The following is a 26,569-nucleotide window of genomic DNA, read 5'->3' on the forward strand; positions in this document are numbered from 1 at the left end:
TCCCTTTATGTTTTCCCCATTTCCTAAAAAACGCAGACAAAGGACTTATTTTAGATTTGCTCATTACCAGTGGCTTCGAGCTAATGCTAATTGTGCTCCATTCACTTGTCAAGAATTAGCTGTTTTTATTAGAGTTTTTGAGCATATTACATAGTCTTCATATTTGGGCATTGTTGATAGCAAAAGAATGGCGAAAGGGAAAATGAATATGCGAGGCTTAGGCGTGCAGAAAGACAAAAGCTAAGTGAGATCTATTATTAAGCTTAGCATTGCCGACGTCGTACTTTGTTCAAATTCAATAAAAATGCTTAGTGCACAATGTTTTTCACTCAAGATGCTACTACTCCTAACATCAGCAAAGTCAACGTCCCAAATGTATTGTTTTACTAAATGACCAAAGTTTGTCTATTTTCTCTGTCTGAATGACACGGTATCATACCATCTCAAATTCTGAAGTTGACTTTAGCTTAATTGTATTGTCAAATCATGTTTAATTGTTTCTGTTTTTTTTCATATGACTTAACAAAGCGTCTTGCAAACTGAAACATGCCGTAGGCTTTTGCGTGTGATGACAGATGTGTGATTCTAGTGATGGGACTTTTGGCTCTTTTATGGGAATCTTTTGGATTGGTTCATAAAAAAAGACTGGCTCTTTTTATATTTATTTATATGACAGAGGCCAATGTGAGAACTCATTTTAACAACGCTATTCAAATGACAAAGGCTAAGATTTGTTTAAAATGAATAAGAGAGGTGTGTCTATAAACAATCGAAATAGAACATTGCATTATAATACATTGTTAATAATGACTAACTGTTATTATGATCCCAAAAATGAAAAGATTCGGCTCTTAAATGAGATTCGGTTCCATCCGTTCACATTAAGGAACTGTCCAAAAGAGCTGACTCGTTCACAAACGTCACATCACTACCCTGTTTATTGGCATGTCCTACCTCAGAAGCTGGTATTAATGTCAGTCTCCCACAACTTCTAACAGAAAAAGCTACATAAACAGCTCTAGCTAGTATAACATTGTTTTAAAAAATTGCTTTTGAAGTGCTAATTCTGTCTATTCACACAGAACCAACCAAAGAAGATTTCCTAGAACCTAAAATGTGTAAAAGGGGCAACTGCTAACACATCAAGCTAAGTAGGCCTACTCCTGATCATGAACCGTTCTCAAGATACTAGATACTACATTCATTTTGGCTGCCCCCCCAACTGTATTAAACCATATTAGCCTATTGTTAGCTTTATTCAACCCTGCCCACTTTTGCCTATAAACGCTCCAAACTGCGCAATCTTTGTGTTGGCTCTTCCGGTTCTTTTTAAAAATGAATTCAGGAAAAGTTTCACCTCAAAAATACAATCTAAAGTAGTGTTGATTTGGGTAAAATGTTCTATGTTCATGTGGGCCAAAAAGTCAACACCTCACTGATTCTCTGGGAGACTGTAAAATGGCTCTGTAGTCCGAAAAGAACTTATTTCCCGTAAAAATCGCCAGCCCCGTACAAAATAATGCAACCCAAATGCCAATGGCGAATAAGGTGAACGGAATGCTGTGACGCCTAAATAAAAAAATACCCGCTGAAGGATGGGTCAAATGCAGAGGACACATTTCAGAGGATAAAAACAAGTTTGCCGTTTGACTCCTTGAAATTCATTTTTTGACAATCTTGCATTCTCGATATTTCTTTGTACTGTTGACATCTTTCATAACTGTCTATTACCATCGCGCCTGTCGATAGAGCCTACTCACGTTTGATGGTCTGTTCTGTCTAAGGCACTATTAAGTTCATCCAAATAACTGCTCCGGTGCTGTCCTCTCTGCTGCCTCCTGTCACCATGGCGCTGTAATTGCTGTTTTTATTGCGGGCTCTCACAGGCTAAGTGTAAACTATAGGGTGAGCCTTGTCACTGTAGTGGGAGCTCCATTGTGCGGAGGGAAATGTTTGTTCAGATTGCTATTTGTGACAGCACTTGAGCGTAGAAGCCCAACGCCAAAGTGTGGTTACAAAATTGTACACTTGTAGTTTGTGTTTTCTTTATATAACACAATATTAATAGAAAAATGTTGTGTTTTGAGATGTTTTTCTTGAGAAGTATTATAAAAAATGTAGTTTTTTACATGGTACAGGTGGATGATTTGCAGACATTGCTAAAGGGATAGCCTTAAACGTAGACATGCGCCGTCTATATGCGGTATTTTTATATCAGTTCATGAATATTGTTAGCTAGTTGGTGCTTTACTTTTGCAGTGTATTTGTAGGAATGTGCCAAGAATGGTAACCCAGGCGACAGTGATCACAATTAATTTGCAGGAATGATGCTTTTAAATAGTCAAAGTCAAACGTACATGACAGTTTTGAATCTAAGTGACTATTTGTTTTGGTGAGATACAAATTTAACCAAAATCCTTCATTCTAAACTTTAACTAAAACTGGTCAAAACAGGTTTTCCAAATTCCCGCTGTTGGTTATGTATTTTTGAATCTTGCAGGTCCAATTATCTTAAAATCTGTAGATTCATTGATAATTTGTGCGAGAATTATTATCTAACTAATATGCTTTGTTTACATTTCATAGTGTCATAGTGGCACTTTAATTTTGAGGTTTGGGTTATAAGATTATTATTATGTATTCATATTTTTCTCTTTTAAAAATTCCAACAGCAACGCTCTGATACTTTTTTTCTGAGCTGTCAAGAGTATGCTAATAAGTGTTAGATCATCCATTAGGGGCTTCAACGAACATACAAAATATGTTCACACCTTAGGCTGCGACTTATTATTATCCTGCCAGAACTGAAAAAGCTACTTGGATGAGCGGCGTTCAAATATTTGTCCAGTTGACAGAATTCTATTTTCGTTTTACAAATCCACCACCAAGTTGTCTAAAATCTTCTTGTAAATATTCTCGAAATGTCAGTACGTGCTACTTGCATGCCGCGCGTGTACTCAGTGTTATGCTTCCTTCTGACCGCCCGACACCTCCGGTCCAAATCCCATTGAAAAACTTGTGGCCGGCCTTTAAACCAACTCTCCTTGCTCCGCGATGTACTTAGACTTTCTACAGCTTATAAAGTGTGTTTCCATCAAAGGTACTGTGAAGCCAGCTACTGAGATGAATCAAGTATTTTTTTTTTTTTTTTTTAGTCCTTCCCCTTTCAAAGCTTTGACTGCAGTGGGCCACAAATCTGTCAAATTACCAGTGCGCCGGGTGTATTTAAGAGCGCTCCACTGGGGCTTGTATGAGACTGCTAGTGTGGGGGCTTACTGGGCAGAGGAAGTAACTCTTTAACTACCATATTGATTCGGGAAGTGCTTAAAGCTTTGGGCGTCGGTCCGAGGAAAATGGTTAGGGCACAAGAGAGAGAAATTGGGGACTCATCAATTGTATTTATTTATTTGCGTTTTTTTTTTCTTGCATGGCTTTGCTTTTTCTTCCACCGATCGCGCTTGACTCAATGGTAAAGATTGCCCCTTTGCCCATTCAAGTCGGACGTACCGTACGGGTTGCTGTGCTCGCCGCGGTGCTCTATTGATTGATGTGTGAAGAGGGATTTGCGAAGGGAACGAGGAATGAGGAAGTAGGAGGTAGAAAAGGAAGGAAAGGAAAGGGAACAGTGGCCAGAGGGTGTAGTAGCGGAGACGCAGCAGGTGTATGATAGAAATGGACAGATGTTGCGGGTTGTAGAGAGGGTCCTGTCACATTCTGGTACGCGCCTCTCCATTCAACGGTGATGCGTATGGTTTTTGGCAAGTGCCGGAGCTCAAGCTGGGTTAGCGGTTAGATGTTGCTCGCGGGTCAGACTAGCAGGAATGTGAGGAACGGTAAAAGAGGTGGAACATTCATTGTGATGTTGACTGGAAAGCAGGAATACTGTAAATGAGATTAGATTTTACTGTGGTGCATAATGAAGGGAGGAATTAAGGAGATTACTTGGTGATTTCTAGACCATCAATACATCAGAACTGAGCTGCACAGTGAGGATTATGGAAGGGCCCTCCTACATTTTGTCACTGGTCATGTTTTGTTACATTGTTTTCCATGTTTCATTTTGCCGTATTCTTATAGTTCACGTCCTTGGCGTTTTGTCCTGTGTGCTTGTGTCTTTGAGTTTTACTGCCTGTCTGTTATCATCTGTCCCGCCCTAATGCGTTTCACCTGCTCAATGTTTCCTGTTATATTTTAGCCTCAAGTTTCTCCTTTATCCTTTGTTGTTGCATTGTCATTGTCGTGTCCTTCTGCAAGTTCATTTTTTGTGGTTTTGAGTTTGGACTGTTTTGGAATTTAGTTTTCTCTTCCCCTGTGCCATTTTGTGGATTAACATATTCATTTTTAGCAGTTTTGCATTTTGGGTCTTCTTTTGAGAATCTCCATGTGACACATTTTTTACATATCCATATAATAGCAAGTACTTTTGAGGGTAAATCTTTCTATACCAATACTCGAGACCAGTATCAGGTATTGACATTAATAAGTATGGGTGAGGGCATGCATAAATAAATAAATAAAATAAATACATGAATACATAAAAAAAATAAAAATAAAAAAATAAATAAAATAAATAAATGTGTTCTCGAGACCAGTATCAGTTATTGGCATTAATAAATATGGATGAGGGCATGCATAAATAAATAAATAAAATAAATACATGAATAAATAAAAAATAAAAAATAAAATAAATAAATACATAAATAAATAAATAAATGTGTACTCGAGACCAGTATCAGGTATTGGCATTGATAAATATGGATGAGGGCATGTATAAATAAATAAATAAAATAAATACATGAATAAATTTAAAAAAAATAAATACATAAATAAATAAAATAAATAAATGTGTTCTCAAGACCAGTATCAGGTATTGGCATTGATAAATATGAGTGAGCGCATGCATAAATAAATACATGAATAAATAAAAAATAAATACATACATAAATAAAAATAAATGTGTGTAAAATTCAAATAAAGGATATCTGGCACACATGGGTCAGTCCAAAAAGAAGCATAACAATGAAAACAAAGAAATGGCTCTAAAATGTCTCAAATTCATCCCTAGCCCAAAAATGTCCATTTGTCCTCTGCATTTAACCCATCCTTTAATGTCGCTGGGGCCAGTGTTGCGCCCAGGAAACTAACCAATCTCCAGATTTTGAACTAGGCTTGGTCAGGACTCCCTTAGCTGGAGGATTTTACCCATTGTGCAAGTAACACTATGTATTAATGCCTGAATTACCAACTAATGACATCACTAGGTGGAACCAAGTATTTTGTATTCAAGAAAAGGAGACAGATTTAACATGCACAAATGAAACAAAGCACAAGTCAAGATATGATTTTGACGAGAACATATTGTAAGTTCAAAATGTCTGTTTAGCACGAGATAGGACCTTTCATGTGCACACACAGCTCTCACAGCTGAAACTACTATGAACAATATTTGACATTCTTCTTTGGGACAAATCCAACACAGTACGAAAACAGTTGTTGACAAAAAAAACTCAGTTGCGCCAAAAAAATATTTAGAAATCCTATAAATAGCTCGCCTCCAGCCACGTCAACTCACCAAAGTGCCAAGACAGCTCGCACCGAAGCAGTCAAATGTCAAATAGGGTAACAGTCTGTAAACACTAATTTCAATCATTCCTCAGCATGCCTCTACCTAGACACTTTTTCCTAGACAGGCAGAGAAAAAATGACATAACCAGAACCCATCCAAACTATTCATTTACCCGACTCTTCTGACATTTCTTAGATTTCCTGTCAAGAAACATCCTGTTGACATCCGCAGCCCGTCAGCTTGGAGATCCAACAACATCCGTATCCATCTTTTACAGCGGAGTCCAGGTGGTTTCATGTACTGGACCAGCTCCCTTCTCCATGCCTTCCCATCTCTCCAGTCCTGACAGGTGGTGCAGTGGGCTGTATGATTTGGGGAAAAAAAAAATCTAATTGCCAACACTGTAGAGTTGCGATTTATGTTTTAATAATAGGATTCTTTTCAAAGGGTCCAGAAGAATTGAAAGAACTATAACAAGAATCAATTCGGAATGTCCGTACAGATCTAAACTGCAGGGTTAGCAGTTTTTTATGCAGAAAAGACATGATATTTTGTTGTTTTTGGAGGAAATTATGGTACTTCAAAAAATTGCAGTATTTGTGAGGTGCTAATTTTGATTTGGAGTCATCTTGCAGCCCTGGTAGGTGGTGTACTGTCTGAGGGAATAGGACGACTGCCTAAGGAAAAGAAAATAAGATGGACACAGAGGTTGGACTCTTTGAATTGGACCAACCAGAGTAAATGGGATCAAAAGGAGATCTCAGACAGTTAATGTGTAATCCCTTTCCGCCGTGGGCACCAAACACTGGCTAATCCCTGGTTCGCCTCAGCTCGTCGAGAAGGTGTCGGAGGGGAGGGCCTGTGTAAATATTTAATTGGCTGCAGCACGCCGATGTTAATTATGCGGGTGTGTCCTTGCCTTGGCTGGCCTGTTTCTAAACTGGCGTGCATACAGGAAAAAATGTGTCTTAATACGATGCAATGTAATACTGTGCTACGTTTTGCTTACAATATTCCACAGTATTATCTTGCATATTTCATTTAGTGAATTACCTTTGTTTTATTGTTCAGAAATGCCTTGAAATAGGTGCATCCTTACTCTAAGTGGGGTACCCTCTCCACAGATCTGACCTCTAACATGGAGTCAACAGGTTGCAGATCCTTTTAATAACTATTGCTATTAAAGAGGGGGTATTTTACTTCTATGGGGAATTAACTGCTATCACATAACATATTTAGATCACCATGTTACTTTTTATTGTTTTGAAAATGCTATATTCGCCAAAATCTCCCCTCCATTTGCTCTCTGCGCTAAGTCACTCCCCGTTCAGAGCGCTATCACAACACAATCAGCACGCTCACGATCCTGCTAATGAAACTACTGCACATCGCACCAGGTTTGTGAAGTTGTAGTGTACACTTTTGTATCATGTTTTTGTATATTTATGGAGAATTGTCTCGTAGGAGCATAGATGATTTAGTCTTGTGGGCGGAACATCGCACAAATCGTAAGTATTGATATTTTGTACATGAGAATCAATACTTGAATCAAAAATGCAGTGGAAATGTTCGTCAGGTCGTGCTAGTGTCTCCACATTTAGGATTTATTTACCATATAAGAAACTATATTAGCCAATCATACACATGCATTTTGTTTTAATGAGAATATTATGGAACCACATGAACATACATTTGACAGATCTTCTATTAAATGACTGAGAACCAGTCTGGGTCCCAGGCTAAAACGCTGGCATCTGCAGTCCTGCCATGTTAACTTTGAAAAATACATAACCACACGTCGAGCACTACAGCAACACAGCTCAGGCATATTGTTGAGTTGATTGAGTTGAGTGGACAGAATGTGGCCACCATTTTGTACTTGAAGCTTTGAAATACTACGCTGTCTGTCAAGTGTTGTCCCTCTACAGACCATAGTTGTAATTCTGAAAATGTCATGAGTCCCGCTGGCACCTCTGTCACTTACATCAAGTTTCTTCTTTATAACTGGTAAGTAGAGTTGGAGGGGATGTGCTGTAGGATTGTGGTCAGCTACATTCTCCACAGAGCAAGAAGGTTGAAGGTTCTACTGGCAGTATTTGTATTTGTGTGACCCAGAGCCGGATCGAACCCTCAGAGGGCCCTAAGCAAAATTTGGCTCGGAGGCCTCGCAACTTTAGTTCCACTCAGGCTCAGCTATTGAATTATTGATTACTCTCATTACACAACATGATGCACAGCTGTCTTCATCTCTACTACATGTATCTATAAAACCCACATCGGTAAATGAAGTATAACGGCACTTATAGAGGCTGAGAACACCAATAGCCATAACAAATAAAATGAAATACTTCTCTGATTATTAACCAGAGGGGACAGAATTTTTTAATATTATAGACAATTGTCCTGTTTTCTAGTGCATTTTAATTTATTCCAATTGTCTAAAGTCTGATTCAATTTATGGATTCTGTATTATAAATTATGTAGTACAACATCAGCCCCCGAAGCAAGCCCTAGGATGGTCTACAAATTAATTCTTAAACATAATAAATTCATTTATTCGTTATAAATATTATAAACTCGGCATCTCTTTATCATAATGTCATGTAAATAATTTGCGGGTGATTAATCCTATATGTCTAATGTTCATGCAAATGTATGGATACATTTGTTTTTTGTTGCTACAAGTAGATTGACAGACAGACATGAGTGATGAAACTATTCTAAATGTAGCTGTGGGACCCTTAGCAACTTGCACAGTCTGCGTACAAGATCAAGCTCTGGTGTGACCTGTCCATATGGAGTTAACATGAGAAGAGTCTAGCTGCGGTCGATGGGAAATATTGAGCTCCACATCCAATTCAGTTCTTAACTTTATTTATCCCACAGGGGCGTTTTAAGTACATTGAGCTTTTAAAATACATAAATGGCTCAAACAAAAGTCTCATTGTAGATTAACAAGACGTCTAGTCCAGTATTGTAATCAGGGCAGTTTGAGGTGAGTAACTAGACTCAGGACAAAAGTGCTGATGGGGGTTTAATACTCATCATATTGACCCCCTTACCAATTTTTAACACTAACCTTAGCTAACTTAAAGAACATATATTATGCTGTTTTATGGCCATTCACCTCTGTTCCCAATGAGACATTTTTGCATTCCAGCTCCCTCTGTTGTCAGCAACGGGAACCAACAATTAGAAAGTAAACAAATTAAGTGCTAAAGCCATGGAAATACTATGCTAATACTGCCTTGTGTTTGTTATGAACAACATTTGACCACAGAACAATTTCAGTCTTACGGGCTTAAAACTGTGTAGGAGAAGTTGGGATTTTTATCTATGACGCAACAATCTGGGTAAAATACTATCCTCAGAGAAATGCAAAATTGTAAAATGCTGAAAAAAGTTAAGCATGTGTCTTTAACATTCAGCTATTGTATATTAATGCTTTGTTCCCATTGTTTAAAAAAGTTAAGTTGGCACCTGATGTGATGCATAGATGCCCCAATCCAATGGCGCCGAATCACCATCTGTAAAACTGCTGCAGCTAGACTCTTTTGTATGTTCTTCCATGTGTAAAACCAATTGCAACACTTCAAATACCCAACACCCAATACAAGATTGCTCAAATGCAAACAATATAAATACCTTACAGGACCAATACCAGAGATTTATTTCTTGCTGTTCTAAAACATGTTCTTCACTCATGGTTCAAAATTGGGTACAGGGCCTTTAAACAGGACAAAGACATTAAATTAACCAAAACAATGTCAAGTAATTATTCATTTTCCTTGACATTCCCTACCTTGGTATTTTCAAATTTCAAACTTCTGCAAACCAGGCAACCACTCCCTGCTCAAAACTTCTTTTTAACCCAGCAACCTTCCGTATGTTATTAGAATTTCACATTTTATCTATCCACTTTCCATTTGCCGCTATACTCATTCAAACCTCAATAATATTTCATTTTTCTTTATATATGCTTTTAAACCAGGGCCTCCTCCGCTTTTTATATATTTTGACCTTGCAGCTATTCCTTCCTTCTCACTTTAAATGTCTAAACCACTGCTGCCTGTGTTAAAACGGATTACTGTTATGGCTTCTATTATAACCCTCCATCGTTATCCCTCTCGACGCCATCTTTTCTGCTATAGACGCGGCTCCGGGTTGATGCGATCGTCAAGGGCGCAGGGGAGGAGATGAATGTGGGCCCAGACATGAGGGCGAGGGGCTGCTGAGGTTGAAGTTGCTCAGTTCAATGCTGTGGAGCTCACAAGTCTCTGCGGCAAATGCAATTACAAACAGCCGCGTGTAAAAGTCAAGAGAATACAAATCACATTGAATGGATGTCTCGTGGGTACAGAGCGAGCGGCAACAGTTTGACTGACAAAGGATGAGAGATAAAGGCAGAGATGTGAGTTTCGGTTTCAGTGGCAGAATGTGAATATTAACAGGGTTTTTACTGGTCCATGTAAAGATTGAAATGATAGTTGTGTTGGTACTAGTCCATAGAACAATGAATAATCTACATGTTTTTCTCTTTTCTTTTCTGCATGTCTGTCTAAACTTGTGTGATGCTACAAAATTATGCTTTAACAATAGCCACTAAGGGGAAAATTTACAAGAACAAGGGGCATGTGTGGTTAACTAACCCTGTAGCAGAATATTTGGGGATCATTAGCACGTGCAGTTCAATTTATCTGTTATTTTGTACAATCAAATAATAACTCATTTGGGGAAATGGCCAGTAATGAGCATGCAAGCTCAACAGAATGTATGAAATATTCAGAAATAATGAAATATTCAAATTTTCATTTCAAATTTTGCATAAAGCCTTACAGACCTGGGATGCCACCCTTGCGTAAGTGAAATTTAAGGACTTATTCATGTAACTAAAACATAAACATAAAAACAGAACATCACTACAATTTTGAGGTAAACCCATGCATTTGGTAAGATGACAGACATTAGACCTGCTCTTAAAAGTTGCACATCCTGTGTGATGGTGAATGCGGTCCAGAGCCGCGGGGGATTGTTTGGAACTGATGCTAGTGCGAGTGTGAGAGTGGGATTCCTTTAGAGAGCCAGAGCTGGAGGTCAGATCAAGGACGAGGGAAGACAGGAGCTCTGCAGCAGACACACCACAACAACACAACACTGGGGAAATGCAGTGAAGTGCTCATTTATAAAGCACCACTGTGGCTTTGTAATTCATATGAAAAGATGCCATTGGCAGTAACGTACAAGCTGTGTGTGTACTGTGTTACTGTGTGTTCATTTGTGGACTGTTTGCATGTTAATTATTTAAAAAGGAACTTTTATGATATTGTTTGATTGAAGTGTTAATCTTAAAACAAGTACATTTAAGGCCAGCTCAAAATCGTGCCACAGTGAGACATGGAGCCTACAACCTTATAATCGCTCAGACTCTGATCACAGCCAGGACTGATCATGTGCACCATTACAGTGTGTATGTGTGCTGTGGTACCATTTAAATACCTCACATTGTGTAGTGTGACATCCAATAATCTTATCTAATCTCATGGACCTTTTTATTTTTGAATATTAATATTAAAGGTTTTTGGTGGATTTACTAGTAAATGTAAATGCTGTGGATATTGAATTATGAAATGTCATCTCTTTTAATAATGTAATTAATGGTGCACTGTGTAACTTCTACAGTGGGTTTCTGTAAGCTGCTTGTCTCCTTTGAGATCTTATTCAATAGTATGGTTTTAAGTTTGTCTAGCTCCATGGAGACATGAGATGCCACCAGGCCAAGTTACAGGTCAGACTGGTAGAGAGATGAGGCCTCTCACAGGGAGAATGCATGTTTTTCAATGTATGTTTAGCAATGAAATACCCGTAATGGATAAATACATAAGTTTAATGACATGTGGAATAGGCAAGGCAATTATATCCCATTGAATATAAAGACCGATGGCAGAACCGCCACCGGAAAAGCTACACATTTTTAATAACATTTTGAATAGACATGACAATATATATTTTTGTGTCTTTGACCTACATACAAATGTCTACACGGTCCTTTGTCATGTTTTGATGACATATATGCCCTTCATGTTACAACCAGACACATACTGCTCTGTAATTGGCCCTAGGGTATGTAGGCGGAGTGATGCCCTACTTAGAAATATGCCAACTTTGTGAAGACTTCATGTATATAGAAATAATTTACAGTTACCATCTTGGAGAAAGCTGGCAGAGAACCAAAAAGTGACAATAGCTTCATCATGCATGCTGCAATTATTTCATTGAGCAAGACTCTTTTTCTTCAACTTGATCCCGAAGATCACAGGCACAGAACAGTGAAGGGTGAATACACCATACACCATAGTGTCTAAAAAAGTGCTTTATAAAACATGCACTATGATGCTAACCACTCTGCTGACATGCCGTCCCCAGCGTTCCCACTCCACCGACATAATTATTGTTGAGAATTGTAATAGACCTTTTTCGCACACATCTAAAATACCTCCTAACCCCGAAGACCTCCCTTATCCAACCTGTCCATTTCCCATGGCACACCAGGGTCAAAGCAATATTTGCGCTGCTAGTGTGATTGACTGGGGTCGCGGCGGGGTCACAGGGGGTTGATATCCTGTCCAAAAAGCGCAACACATGACTAGCTATAGCGCTGCATTGTCGGCTACAACAAAACCGTACGTGTTATGCAGAACACTTGTACGCTAAGAAATATTGACCTGGTTATCAAGCTAGCATACGCGCTTTAGCAATCGAAGGTGCCAGTCGAGTTGTGAAAATGGGAATTGAGAAGGGAAAAGGGAGTAGGGTGCCCGCAGGCTTGTGACCTTTGTGCTGCTGTTTGGAGTGTTGCGAGCGTGCATACATCTCTTATTCCATCATAAGGTGTCGGCGTGCCTTGGTTACGGGGTAGAGGGGTGAAGGGGGAGCCTGTAATTGCCTCTGTAGAGGGGTGTATGTGTGTGTTTTTGTGACAGTCTGAAAGCCCGCAGCCCGACGACAGAATTGAATTAACCTAAATACAGTGAAGAGAGAGAGAGGGAAACTAGAGGAGGAGAAGAAGTATTGTGGAATTTTGTTGGCAGGGAAGGACGAAGTAGGTCAAATATAAAGTATGTCTGCAGATTGATATCGTGTTGAAGGGTACTGACATAAACCAATAAGATTAAAGTGGGACACTAAATGTACGTTTTGCTGCTTAACTGTGTACATGGTGTTTTAAAGGAACTGTACATACATCACACATTTTGATTTTAAATTTCATAAACTTGAGGTAAACATGTTCAAATCAAATAATAACAATTGTAATGCTGGTTGAAGTTTTGATTCGCATGACGATTAACCAATCAGAAAGCAGAATAAGCCTCAAGTGAGTCTCTGATTTGGGTTGCCAGTTCCAACGCTGACATCCCACAATGGTAGCCTATACTTTAAAGCATCTGCTAAAACTCCCTGTTGTTTCTTTACTGACCCCTTGTGGCTGGAGTTGGTATGTTTGGTCCTATCTTGCAAAAGTAAAAAAAAAAAAAATTCTTGTTTTGATTTAAAATGTTCCACTTTTTAAATTTCACACAGCATAATTTAGTGGCAAATACCAAAATACACAAGTGCAACCCTTGGTGAAGTGTATTGCCCAACAACACGTCAACATTATGACAGGGCATTGAACTTCCATGTCTTTCTACTTCCTTAACTAAAGCACGCATAACCCAAGTTGTCACTGTTCTATAAAGCGCTTCTAGGCTTAATATTTAGCTACACAGGAACAAATCACACCCCAGACACACCTTGGGGTCCCACCAGAGGAGCTGGAGGACGTGTCTGGGGTGTCGGAAGTCTGGGAGTCCCTACTTAGACTGCTGCCCTTGCAACCCGGTTCCGGATAAGCAGAAGAAGATGGATGGATGGATAGATGAACAAATCTGTAGTAATCTTGACAAACCTCAATTCTATTATTATTTATTTCCATGCATCCATTTTCGTACGCTTATCCGGGGCTGGGTCACAGATGCAGCGGTCTAAGCAGGGACTCCCAGACTTCCCGTGACCCCAGACGCTTCCTCCAAATGCCCGAGCCACCTCAAGCTGTCGCCTCTCGATGTGAAGGAGCAGCGTCTCTACTCCGAGCTCCTCCCATGTGACTGAGCACCTTATCTCAAAGGGATCACTCAGCCACTCTGCAGAGGAAACTCATTTCGACCACTTCTATACATGACCTTGTCCTTTATTTATGTGATACATTTTTTGCTTCTCTCACTTTCTCACAAACTTGCAACTTTGCCTTGAAGATTAGAAGACATTTAGCATAATTACTATACTACTTGCACAAAGATATATAATAAGCTCTGTTCATCAGACAGACTATAATACAGAAATGGTACTCCCTTCCCCCAAGGCTTAGCAACAGAACTGCCATTCTCCAAGCTTGGTCGACTTATATAGCTTTGCAGTGTGGCAGAAATAGCTATTAGACTGTAGCTTTTAAAGAGAGATTTTTTTTTTTTAGGTTGTCGGTTTCCAGCTTTCAAGGCTAGTGTGCCGATAATTGCGTACAGTATAGCTACATCCATGTACTAGACAAAACATGCATGTTAGCGTACTGTATGTATAGCATGCAATTGATTTTTATGACAGCGCTGTGCTAGTATGTATGTAGTGATGTGTGCTCAATGGGCCATCATGTCCTCCATTGACTTTGAGCACACATGGGGCTTGTCTGTGTCGATATGCGCCATTCGTTTTCATTTGTTTTCAATCTGTTTTACTTTATGTGTGGGGGTGGACGATCTTTAAGCTTTAAGTATGAAGCGCGGAGAGCAATGTGAAATGTGTAGGAGAGGTTGCACGTTTGCGGTCGACAAAGAAATTTCTCTGGATCATTTTTAGAATTTTTATGATCTTATAGAGGCAGTACAATTTTCCGTTTCTTTATACTTAAGTGTCAGCTTCTGTGCTCTAAAATAGACTTTCAACTTCCACGTTTTTGTACTCGTTGTCTTATGAATTTGACGATCTGTATCTGAAGACACGTGTTGACTATCGATTGACCGAGTAAAAAATGGGGCATGACAAAAGGTCTCAAAACTATTCCGAATCTCTGCGTATCTGACCTAAACTGCACTCACAAGACTACACCTGCAGGGGGAGCTCTTGCAAAAACTAAACCTGGACCGAACCAAATCTACACCAGTAAAAATGTGTTTTGCCCCAGTAAGTACAGTTCTTAGAGTCAAAATGAGGCCACCGCGTGCTGTCTGCGTCTAATCAGAAAGCCGCTAACCAGGATGTAAGGCTGGTGCGCTGTTAGCATGCTAATTACTGTTAGCAATACCGTGACAGCAAAACTCCTCTCTGGTCTCTGCAAGCTGTGAACACACTCATAAACTCATCACAGTGAATAACAGGATGCCGGAAATGGGAAGGGAATGTGACGAATAACTTTGGACTGATGCAAACAGTTTCAAATCAGCTAGTTCTCTTTTTCATGTCAGTAAAATCAGGTACGTATTGTTTTGTATGTGGTTGATGCATTAAAAATCACATCTATTCATAACAGCATCACCTGAATAACTTTACCAGTCCAAAAAAAGCTTATTTACCCATTTAGCAGTGCCATCCCACTTGGTCTAACGTGTCTCCTCCTCAACTCTGCCTCTTCTTCACAAACCTGGGGGTGCTCCGTGGATTTCCATCATCTTCGGGTTTCATAAAGTCACCATTTATTAAAGCTCAGGGCAGACGGCAGAATAAAGTCTATTGAGATATTGAGGTCACGGAGAGAGAGAGAGAGAGAGAGAGAGAGAGAGCAGCAGTGGTGGAGGTGGTGGGAGGGGGAGGGACCCAGGTGGACTGTCAGGCTCTGTGGATAGGCTAAGACAGGTATCCAGCTGGGATGTTGCCCTACCTGTTTTCATTAGCATAGCATTAAGCGCTTTTAGCATCATTAGGTGGGACGTTATTTACCAGAAAAGTTACATAGTGCAGTTTTAAATAGGTATTATATTATTTGTGTATAGTAGATGAAATGAACAGTTTTCGTCTAACTGTAAAACCCAGTCCCGTAAAATAATACATGTTTAAAGATGCACTATGTAACTTTTCTGCGTCTATGATGATCTGCTTTGGCTGATGTTTTGGCTTTATCTATATAGCATTACCCAATTATAGGTGTTTTTTAATTGCATAACATAACATAATTCTTACTGTAAGTGGGGACAACTCTCCACAGATCTGACTTGTAGCATCATCTGTATGTCATACGGTGGAACATTTCAGGAAAAGTAGTAGACCTTTGTGCACGAGAGAATGCTGATTTTCTGATTTTGGACTGGAACTTGGGTTATTAGCATCTGGTTGTTTTTGTGTGGCTATTTTAGACAGTAGATGGAAGGGTAAACCAATGATCTTTTTTAAGTTAACCCTATTGCGTCGGCGATAGACTTGCGGTTGCGGACTTTCTGTTAGCATAACTCCTCAACCAATTGTGCGATCGTGTAAATTCAAATGGCGTCTCAAAGCAGAGGCATGGGGCTCTAAGGACTGAGCACATTATAGACAATTATAGCTCGCCTAGACTTTTTTTTCTTTTTTTTAGCCATAAAAATCATGTTAAAGGAAGTATCAGCGTGTACTTTTGCCTTTTTTCACACAACTACCTCTATTTTACATATCCATCCGTATTTTTCCTTTGATGCATCAGATAAGTGCCCCTGCGCTCTGATTGGTCGCCTTCGAGGGACAATGTAAGCACATTACCGTAATGACAGTAACATATTTAAAGAGCCCCATGCCTCTGCTTTGAGACGCCGTTTGGATTTACATGAAGCACAATTGGTTGGAGAGTCACGGTAATGGAAAGCCCGCAACCGCGAGTCTATTGGCGGCGATAGCATCCGACGCAATAGGGTTAAAGGCTGGTTGATGGTCCAGTGTAAGATCTCTCTGCTGCAGAGCTCACCGTCGCACCTGGAAAGCCAATCAGATGCTTGCGTTCCTTGCAGCCGTGTGCGTGCTGTGTACGTGCACCTTGGCCGACACGTTACTACTCGCTGAATTTCCGCCAAACACAAGAGCTGTGATTGTTTGATCCACAAAGATTATATGGACAACTGATACAAAACAACTCTGAGCGGCTAAAGTTTGTCACAGAAATATCTGCATATGAGCCTAATATGATTGTCTATTATCACAGTAAATAAATAAATAAATAAAACATGTAAATTAAATAGTTTGGATTCCCATGACGCACCTGGAGCCTGATTAGCAGCAGCTCGTATGGTTCAGGTCTGCTTCAGGATGTAGCTCTCACTTTACTTGCACAATGTTTATTAGCCACAACAAGTACAAGAATGTGCCTTTAAACGCAATCATAAAACAAAATTTGATGAGTTTATTTCAGTAACGAAATGAGCACATGTATCTATACCAGTGGTGGTTGTAAAGTCCTGTACTTAAGCATAAATTTTAGGTATCTGTGCATTACTTATCAGTACATTACAAATAAATTTTCAAGTTGATACTTTTTACAAGTTTTCAAATTGATACTTTTTACTTTTACTTCGCTACATTTCAGAGCAGGTATCTGTACTTTATTTATTTTTTTAACAGGACTGAAAACAAAGTATTTTTCACTATTGCATGAGACCTGCTGGAAAGGCTGAGGGATTTATTTTCTAACTTGAGCAAACAAAAATCTACAAATAAAAACAGCTAGGAAAAAAATATTGATTCAGTTGTTTCTGTTGAACAAAATCCAGCACAAGTCTTTATCAAACTCACTACATTTGAAGCTTTGATAGATCTGAAAATCAGCTGGAAATACTTTTACTTTTTACTCTTTAAGTGCATTTTTAAACAGGTACTAATACTTTTAAGTAGATATTTTCATGTAATATTTGATTTTTTTTTTTTTTGCTCCGGTATCCATATTTTTACTTAACAAAACTGAGTACTTCTCCCACTTCTGCATTTTTCAAACATAATATTTCAATACCTGAGCAGCTTGGTCTATGCAATCTGAAATAAGACACTGTAAGACATTGTACAGTTGTCCCTCACTATAACATGGTTCACCTTTCGCGGTCTCGCTGTTTCGCAGATTTTTTTTTGCAATTGTTAATGCCTTTTTTCAGTGTATGAACATGCATTGTGTTCTGCGTCCTGATTGGCTGAGGGACTGTAGACCATTGACCATCAGTCTCCTCCGTGCCGTGTCTCCTGTTCAGTACAGAATGTGTTCAGCTTGTTAAATTTACATAAACGTTGGATCGCAGTGTGACTCTGAAGTGCTGTATGTTTGCAAGTTTTCTCCCCGACAAAACCCACAATGTCGATGAAACGTTCTGCACCGACAAAGGCAGGAGAGTGTTTAAAGAAGAGAGATGTCAGAAAACGTTAATGCCTGTGTGAGAAAAGTGTTTAAAGTTTGTGGTGAGGGGTTTTACAGCCGCAAAACATATATAATAACTATAAAAAATAAAGCTGACTACTTCGCGGATTTCGCCTATTGCGGGTTATTTTTAGAACGTAACCCCCACGATAAACGAGGGAACACTGTAATTGAACATTGTGTCATATTTTGTGACTGAAGTGTTTACACCTGTTTCAATAGTTGCTCTGTATTATAAACTCCAATATTACCAAAAATAAGCCCAACAAAAACGCTATAATGACAAATATGACTTTTTCTTGTACTATCATAAACATCGAAGTAACTCGGTGTAATCTTATCTAAATCCAGCTGTGATGAGTGGAGGCAGTAAGTCATTTTTACTCCACTGATAGTACTGCGTCGCCATAATGTGAGTAGAAACACGCTGAATGGTGCTCAGTGTGTTCAGATCACAGCTGCAGGAACACTTCACGTCACTTCACTTGGACAGATCCTTCTTCTTCCTGACAGACAGATCAGAGTGTGTCTTCGGCGGGCTTTGCGGCGTGTTCCTGTAAACTCATAAATGTTTCAAAATATTCCACGACATGAAGCATTGATAACATCAGTAATAAGTAATGACCTCACTCCTCTCGTTGCCCTGAGTAACAGATGTAACCTATAATTGATTGTTACGTGAAATATAAGAAATGCAGTTTTTAGAAATTGCATTCTTCTGACTCACCGTTGCTCTGTCCCTCGTCAGAACAGCGGAGGATGGACGCTCACGCTGACAGTTTGTGAGTGAAGGGACTGCAACAGCGACAAGAAAGTGAAAGGTGGTGAATAAGCAGCCGACAGCTCCCACTGAATGCACAGCTCATGTTTTACTTACACTAAATCATTTGTTAGGACAAGTATTTTTGTACAAGCAGCACTGTTAAATAGAACTAGAATGCTAAAAAGTCCTGTGGCGGTTAATATAGCTATAATTGGCAAGGCGAGTTTATTTGTATAGCACAATTCGTACAAGGAAGTAATTCAAAGTGCTTTACAGAATAAGAAACACATTAAAATCACAATGCAACAGATCAAAATATAAATAATCATCATAAAAGTAACATTAAAAGAGAAAAGTGCGGAATAAATATCTTTGAGTCATATGCACAGCTAAACAGAACCGTTTTGAGCCTAGATTTGAACATTGTCAAAGTAGAGGCCTGTCTCACATCTTCAGGAAGAATGTTTTTTACATTTTAGCTGCTTAAAACTGAAACACTGATTCTCCATGTTTAGTCCTGACTCTTTGCACCAGCAGGAGGTCGGTCCCTGAAGTCCTCAGAGTGTGAGAGTGCGACATGGTTCATATGGCACTAACAAGTCGGAGATGTACTTCCATATTAACTTAAATAGAAACAAACTCATTCGGTGTCACAGTGGAAATAATAGTGCAGCCGAGGTTAAGTAACAGTAATAAGCCTAAGGTCAACGTAACGTACACTTGTGAACTAGTGCACAAGTGTCTTAACTAACTAAAAATACACCCACTCACAGATAAACTAAAATAGTTTGAGACGTAGCATATGTTTAGTGTAAGAGAAACAGCCCACTCCGTCAGCGAACAACTGCTGTTTGTGAACATCAGGCTTCCCTCATTATTTAACTGATATATTTGAGATGACGCTTTCACATTTGAGGACGGGTGCTGTTACTTCTTTATTACGCTGCTGTTGTTGCTTATATGAAGACTGATTGTACAGACGAAGCTGAAAAACCATTGAGAGAGAAACCGCAGTGCGATACTAACTGGAAAGAAGTCACCCAGCAACACTTTTACAACCAGAAGTAGCAGTTAAGTTTGCTCATATGCACAGGGTCTATAACAGATGCTGTACCAGAAAAGTTCCAAAGTGCTCCTTTAAAGGCCGTATGAATGTTTCTTTAAATGAGTGTCATCTTTGTATTACCAACTGCATTAGCATTCTCGAAGGAAGGTCACATAAGGTTTTCATAGAAGCCAGTAATGAGTTCCTGAATTGGTTCCTAGACATTTGTATTGTAAATTAATGGTCCGTAGCATGGCCTGCTTCAAAACAATTACTTTTTGATTAAGTGACTAGTTCTTGACGGATCTTACTGTGGGCCATTTTAAAATCAGCTGCTACACTTTTTCAAGCAACCGGTGCAATATTTAGCCTTACAATTAGCTTGATGATTGTTGAAAATAAATACGTAATAATGACCCACTTTGATATCCTGCCAGTTGCCAGCCACTCCGACAATCATTTCAATACAATCCTTATCTTAAAAGTGCACTGCGTAGCTTTTCTGGTAGAAGATCTGCCGCCTGCTCGTCTCCATGGAGATGTTATTGATTTGCGTTAATGTTCACAAGTATGGCATTCAGCGGCACTTTAAAAACGGCCTGTATCAGTACAATTGCCAGACAAAGCACTACCAAACGTATCACAATAACTATGATTGTGACTACCACTGAAATTACCTGTCAAGTATCTACCGACTACCACCGTAAAGTATTTTAAAGAGCTACCGATTCAAATTGTATCTAAACAGAGACGCCGCCAGGTAAAGTTATAGGTCAGATCTGTTGGGAGGCAAGCCCACTCATAGTAAGAGGTATTTTTAAGTTTAAATTTGTCAACTGGCCCAATTGTTGTAGGAGTGAAGACGTTTCGCTGCTCATCCAAGCCGCTTCTTCAGTTCTGGTCAGATTGCTGCCTTATATCTACGTGAAGCGAGGAACTAACCAAACTGAAACTGTAAACCGCTATTGTTCACAGTTTCTCAAGCAGATGGTGGAACGTCTACCAGAGAAATTGTTGAAGATGAATTTAAATCTAACAACTGGACAAAATGTTGTAAAAGTGAAGACGTTCGCTGCTCATTCGCCAACCGAAGAAACGGCGAATGAACAGCGAAACGTCTTTTACTATGGCTCATACCTGGACAACTGAGGGATTACACTGACAACCCCGCCAGAAAAGTTACATAGTGCACCTTTGGCCTATTTTTTTGTCTGTCTTGCTTTAAAAAAACGTTGGATTTTTGTCCCCTGCGTTCCTCCTGTATGTATTTGTGTGTATTCTATATGCTTGTGAGTATTGGTAGTCAGTATGGAGTCTTCCCAGTGCTACAGTTGCTAGCTTCATTTCACGCTCTGGTGACTCTGGTGTGAATCCGCTTCCCCTGGCTCATTATCAGGCCTGTTCAATGAAGGTGAATCCCTCCAGAATGCAGCCCGAACCCCATCACTATTCAAGTACATGGTCAGTACGGAGTGTATACGATTACTTTTTTGTCATAAATCAAGTCTGTATTTATTTGCGACATGGTTTTTCATAGTATTGTATTGAAAATGTATCAGATGTATTAAGTGTATTGTATTAGATTCTATGTTAGCTGGCATGGGCTGTCTTTTACTTTATGTAATTTCAAGTAAAAAAGACAATGTAAAATGTTCGTGCGGCTTTGCACCTTGGCGTTAGGATTTCTAGCTTTAATGCATTTGGAAAGCAGACGTTAAAATCTACTGGAGCGCCCTCTGTTGCCAGCAGTGGGAATGAACAATGAAATAAATACTTAGGTTGGGGAATAACCTGTAAGCAGTGGTGGAAGGTAATCAAGTACAAGTAGTAAAGTACTGTGCTTAAGTAGAATTTTTAGGTATTTGTACTTTACTTAAGTACATTTTACAGTGGGTACTTTTTAATTTCACTTCACTACATTTGAAAGTAGGTATCTGTACTTTCTACTCCACTCCATTTGTGAACAACGCTGAAAAGTAAAAAGTACTTTTCAAATGATTTGAGAGGTTATTTTTACCATGTTTGTGGTAACATACTGACTAAAGTTTTTGAGTTGAGTTTGAGCTTCAGCTTTGAGCAAACAAAAATAAATAAGAAAAAGTAAGACACTGATTTGTATTGTTTCTGTTGACCAAATTTTATTTTTTTTAATCAATATAACTAATTACTAACTATAAGACTTTAACAAATGAACAACATGTGTGTGAAATACGTTTACTTTTTACTCTTAATGTAAACAGTACATTTTTTCTTATAATACTTTTACTTGTAGAACTTTTACCTCTGTATCTGTACTTTTACTTAAGTAACATGGATAAACAAGTACTTCATCGACCACTGCCCTCAACAAACCTTAGACAAACAGATACATGACAGACATTCTACACTGAACATTAAAAGTTCATATGACAGAATGTTAAAACTGTAGATGGGTCGCTTTGCTTTAGCGTTTGTTTGTCTAATGGCGTATCCCATAATGCTTTGCAGTGTAATGTTACAATCAGTTTTTAGCAAATGTGAAAAGCATTGTTAAGGTGACCTACTAAATAAGATTAATAGAACAAGTGTGAATGGAACAAAATCCAACTTAAGTATGCGGAAGTCACCCTTACTACAAATAGTAACGCATTTTTATTATAACGTCCTGCCATGCATATGTACTGTAGCTGTACTATTGAGCCACACAGTTCAGCTTTGAATTGTCTGGCCATATAATAAGACAAAAGGCGATTTATATCTTCAAACTTCTCTACAAATCGCTCTAGTTATAACTTGATCAACAAATAAATCCATACAGAAGTCTTCTACAGATATTAGTAGTGGTGAAGAGGAGGAGATGGAGAGTCTGAGGAGGCTCGTACTGCAGAAAAGCATAGTGGAACATACCTCGCTGTCGTTACATGTCGCTTGATGGGAGAAAACGCAGATTTATACGAACGACACGGGAGGTAAACGGTTGAACAGCAACGCTAGCAAACAGTGAAGACAAAAACCATATCTCTTGCGATTGACAAACTGCCTCTTAAAGTTAAAAAAATATATCCGCGTAATCACATTTTGTTGTTGTAGTTAAAAGTAAATGCTCCTGTCTGCTCAAAATAAGCATGGTGATAAAATAATTAGTTTTGCTTGTGCCCAGTGCATTAAAACCAGACAAAATGAAACAGGATTTATTTTGAGCGTCCTTAGACAACTCTTTCACCAACTTTCATTACTGTTGTCACTGTGTTTCTCCAGTAAGCAGTATTTTTCTCCATGTTACATTTGAAATTCTCCAACCCCTTACTCTTGTAATTTCTTTGCTGCTGCTCCCTTTCATTTTATCACAATGAGCTTTAATTTAATGTGCTTGTTTAATTTTATGTCACTTTTTAATTAGTTTGTAGACTTTGAATTGCCTTGTTAAAATGGCCTGTATAAATAGCCCCAGCCCAAGGACTGTTTATCATTAATGCAATAGCTCTGAAGTATGTGCTATCCAATCTCATTATGCAGAGGTCCCAGCAGTACTGCGAATAATAGTAAATTTACAATTCTTGGACGTTTTCAAAGCTATGGAAATAAAAGACGTTTGGTATGTGGTGTATTTGGTGCATTAACCTTCATATAAATCACTTTTTGTTGCCTTGACACCAGATATTTTTATTGAAAAGTTACAATATAATAACATACTGTCATTGGTTGATTTGGATGTGCGCCGAAGTTGCTATACCACACACAATTTCGGAGTTTGATCACATTTATTATTAGAATATTGACCTTTTTACTGTAAATGCTTGTTCAGAGTTTCCAAAAAAAACAATGGAATATAAGCTCTTTATAATGTGTCTTAAATTGGCTGTGAAACTTCAGATGTTTTTCTTTCTCTTCCTAAGAATAAACTTGTTCAACTCTGATTTACATATATTTAATCTGAGCGCTACTTTAGGCTACGGCAGGGTAAATGGTCCAAATTTTTATAGTACTTTTCCACCTTCAATGCACTCAAAATGCTTTACATCAAGGAACCACTCACACATTCATACACCAGCGTAGAGACTGGGGGCGAGGTGGGTTAAGTGTCTTGCCCCAGGACACAACGACAGCGTTTGTGGGAGCTGGGATCGCACCGCCAACCTGTGGGTCAATGCGTCTCACTGCTTTACCAATGATGTTTATGTCAAGAGCAGGATTTGAACCACTAACCTTTGGAAACGCTCTACCAACTGAGCAACTCTCGCCATAAAAACATTTTAAGGTGTTTTAATTTGATTTTAATGAAAAGTTTACCAAATGAACCAGGTGCCAAATCTGTTACTCATTCCTCAGCATTTTTTTTATTATTTTTTTATTGTACATCCCAGACTTGACTTGTTCATTCATATAATTTTTCATCTGTATTAAGTATTGTTTTTGTGCTGGTTGTGTTTCAGGCTCCAGCGTGCAGGGGGCAGAGTTCACACACATGCCCGACAACATCACAGTGTTGGAAGGGGACAGCGTCACTCTCAGGTAAGTCTGATCCTATCGCCAAGTGTTGTCATGATACGAACATTTCAAACTCGATTTCAATACTAAGGAATAGACTCGGTACTTATTACTGATTCTGATACCAAAATGAATTAAAAAAACCCTCTGTATTTAGACAATAGAATGTGGTTTTCAACATTAAATAATAGTATTTAATGTTACCATGTGGTGTTATGATGTCTGTGTACTCCCTCAGTCGTTCAGGTGGGTCCCATAGTGGTCCATGGGTGTGTACTAGTCTATGTGTCTTATACTTTTTCAGATACAGCTCAAGATCATTCAGGAAAAGATCATTTCTGTCCTGTGAATGTGACTTTTTTAGTATCAATATCTCCTCAAATGAGTATTTAGTTTTGATACTGGTTTTTCGTATCGATTAGTATCTGATTTTCTACACTTTTGACAACCTTATCCCATATGTTTTTACCCCTTGATCAAAGCTGATGATTGCAGGCTGAAATGCAAGACAGATATGGACCAACCATTTAAATTGTAATATATAGAACCAATTTTTTTATTTTTATTTATTTATTTATTTATTGCGATATTAGAGACAATACAAACAATAAAACACATTAGACATTTTGACTTGAGGGAAGAGGGGTTTTTTTTTAATGATGTGTGAAAAAGTATGACAAAAATGTAGAAAGACTTTTTAGGCGCACTATACAAAAGCATATTTATTAATCAAATTTATTTCGTTAGCAAGAGCATTTTTCTTACTTTTCCAAAATCTGCAAGCAAAATAAGACATATGCATTTGATTACTGCAGCTGTAAATTAATTAAATACAAGAAATCCATCCCAAACAAGACAACTGCCCCACTTTTTAATAACTACACCTTAATTAGCCTTATTAAACCATAAAGAATGACTTAAAGGCTCTGTGCCAATTTTTTTCTGTAATTAAAATCTGTAAATAATTAAAAGTAAAATCTGTTGCCACGGTGATGATATATTGTAAAAGCAGCTCTTATTTGCCACGAAACAGGAAGCGCTGCGTTAGTTTGCCATAATGTGATGCAAAACTCTGCTCTGAAAGTTGTGGAAAGTACTTAAAAACTCATCAGGGTGAATAATTAGAATGACTCTCAATAAACTATTTGTTCATTAAGAATTAGGTCATTGTCCTTGCTTTGTTAAGACTCTTAAAGGGCACATATTATGCTATTTTGTCATCTACGTTATAATGTTTCCTCATGAAAAACATACTGGAGTTGTGTTTTGTTTGATTCACACATGTTTAACACACACTGAGCTCTTCTCTCAAACAGAAAACACCATGTTCCACCTTGTGATGTCATGTGGTAATACAGGAAGTGCTCCACTGTGTTTTTAAACATCCACATACCTTCAGTTGAATAATTTGGATGATTTAAACGCTGGAATTGCCTCTCTGTACCGAACTAATGGTAAAAAAAAGTAGCTGTTAACTTGACATCAACCACTTCATGACATCACAAGGTGGGACAGAGCATTTTGAACTTTGGAGATGTAGACAGACTAATAATAAAGTGTTAGTCAAACATGTATGAATGAAACAAAACACAACTCCAGGTCTGTTTTTGATGAAGTAATGACATTATAACATGACTTAAAGCTCACAAGAATCCATTTTGTGTGATATATAAAACCTTTAAGATATAGTTACTATAAAGTGCTACCAAAACAGGTCATTATTCTCAATTCAAGTCATTGTTACCTTTACTATTTTTTTTATTTTACAGAGTAGTAGAGTATGTTAGTCACCCTACTTTTGAATCAGCTCATTACACCTCAAACCGCGGTGCTATTTCTGTCCCTGTTTCCTGTCTCCCATATGAAGTCTTCCACACCGGCGCTGCTTTGTGTCTAACGGAGTAATCCTACCCGTCAGGTGTCACAGTCGAGCCCTTAGCGCTGTAATTAGCTCCTGATTTAAAATGGGCTCTAGACTGGGGGATCGCACACACCTGTTGTATAGAAATGGTCACTTCTGTAGATTGGTGGATGAAGCACTCAATTTACGGTAAAAGTTCACGTACAGAGGTAAAAAGATACTCAAGTTAATGTAAAAGTATCTTCTGTCTTCCTATCAGTGGTTAAATACATATAGCTGAGTTTAATACTGTATACGTTGGATAAAATGGTGGATATGGGGGCGTGTGCTTGAATAAAATACGATAAAGAGCGCTACGGAGTCAGAGTCCTAGCTCAAGTGTTTACTCTGAAATGACTTGCATGTATATGTGCAGGAGCTGAGCCACATAGGGAAGTAGGTGGTAAACAGAAGTTATTTTTCAGCATTTTAGATGA

The 26,569-nt window shown here is 38.6% G+C and overlaps 1 protein-coding gene across 1 annotated transcript in view; it reads left to right on the forward strand.

The window, feature by feature from the left end:
* The window catches only part of iglon5 (IgLON family member 5), a 298,544-nt gene that overhangs the window by 208,716 nt on the left and 63,259 nt on the right, over positions 1–26,569 (forward strand). Inside the window, exon 2 of the mRNA XM_055227545.1 lies at positions 24,178–24,256. Coding sequence (XP_055083520.1) covers positions 24,178–24,256 — 79 coding nt within the window. The remainder of the gene's footprint in view (positions 1–24,177; positions 24,257–26,569) is intronic.

Source organism: Periophthalmus magnuspinnatus, chromosome 16 (assembly GCF_009829125.3).
Source record: "Periophthalmus magnuspinnatus isolate fPerMag1 chromosome 16, fPerMag1.2.pri, whole genome shotgun sequence".
NCBI lineage: Eukaryota > Metazoa > Chordata > Actinopteri > Gobiiformes > Gobiidae > Periophthalmus > Periophthalmus magnuspinnatus.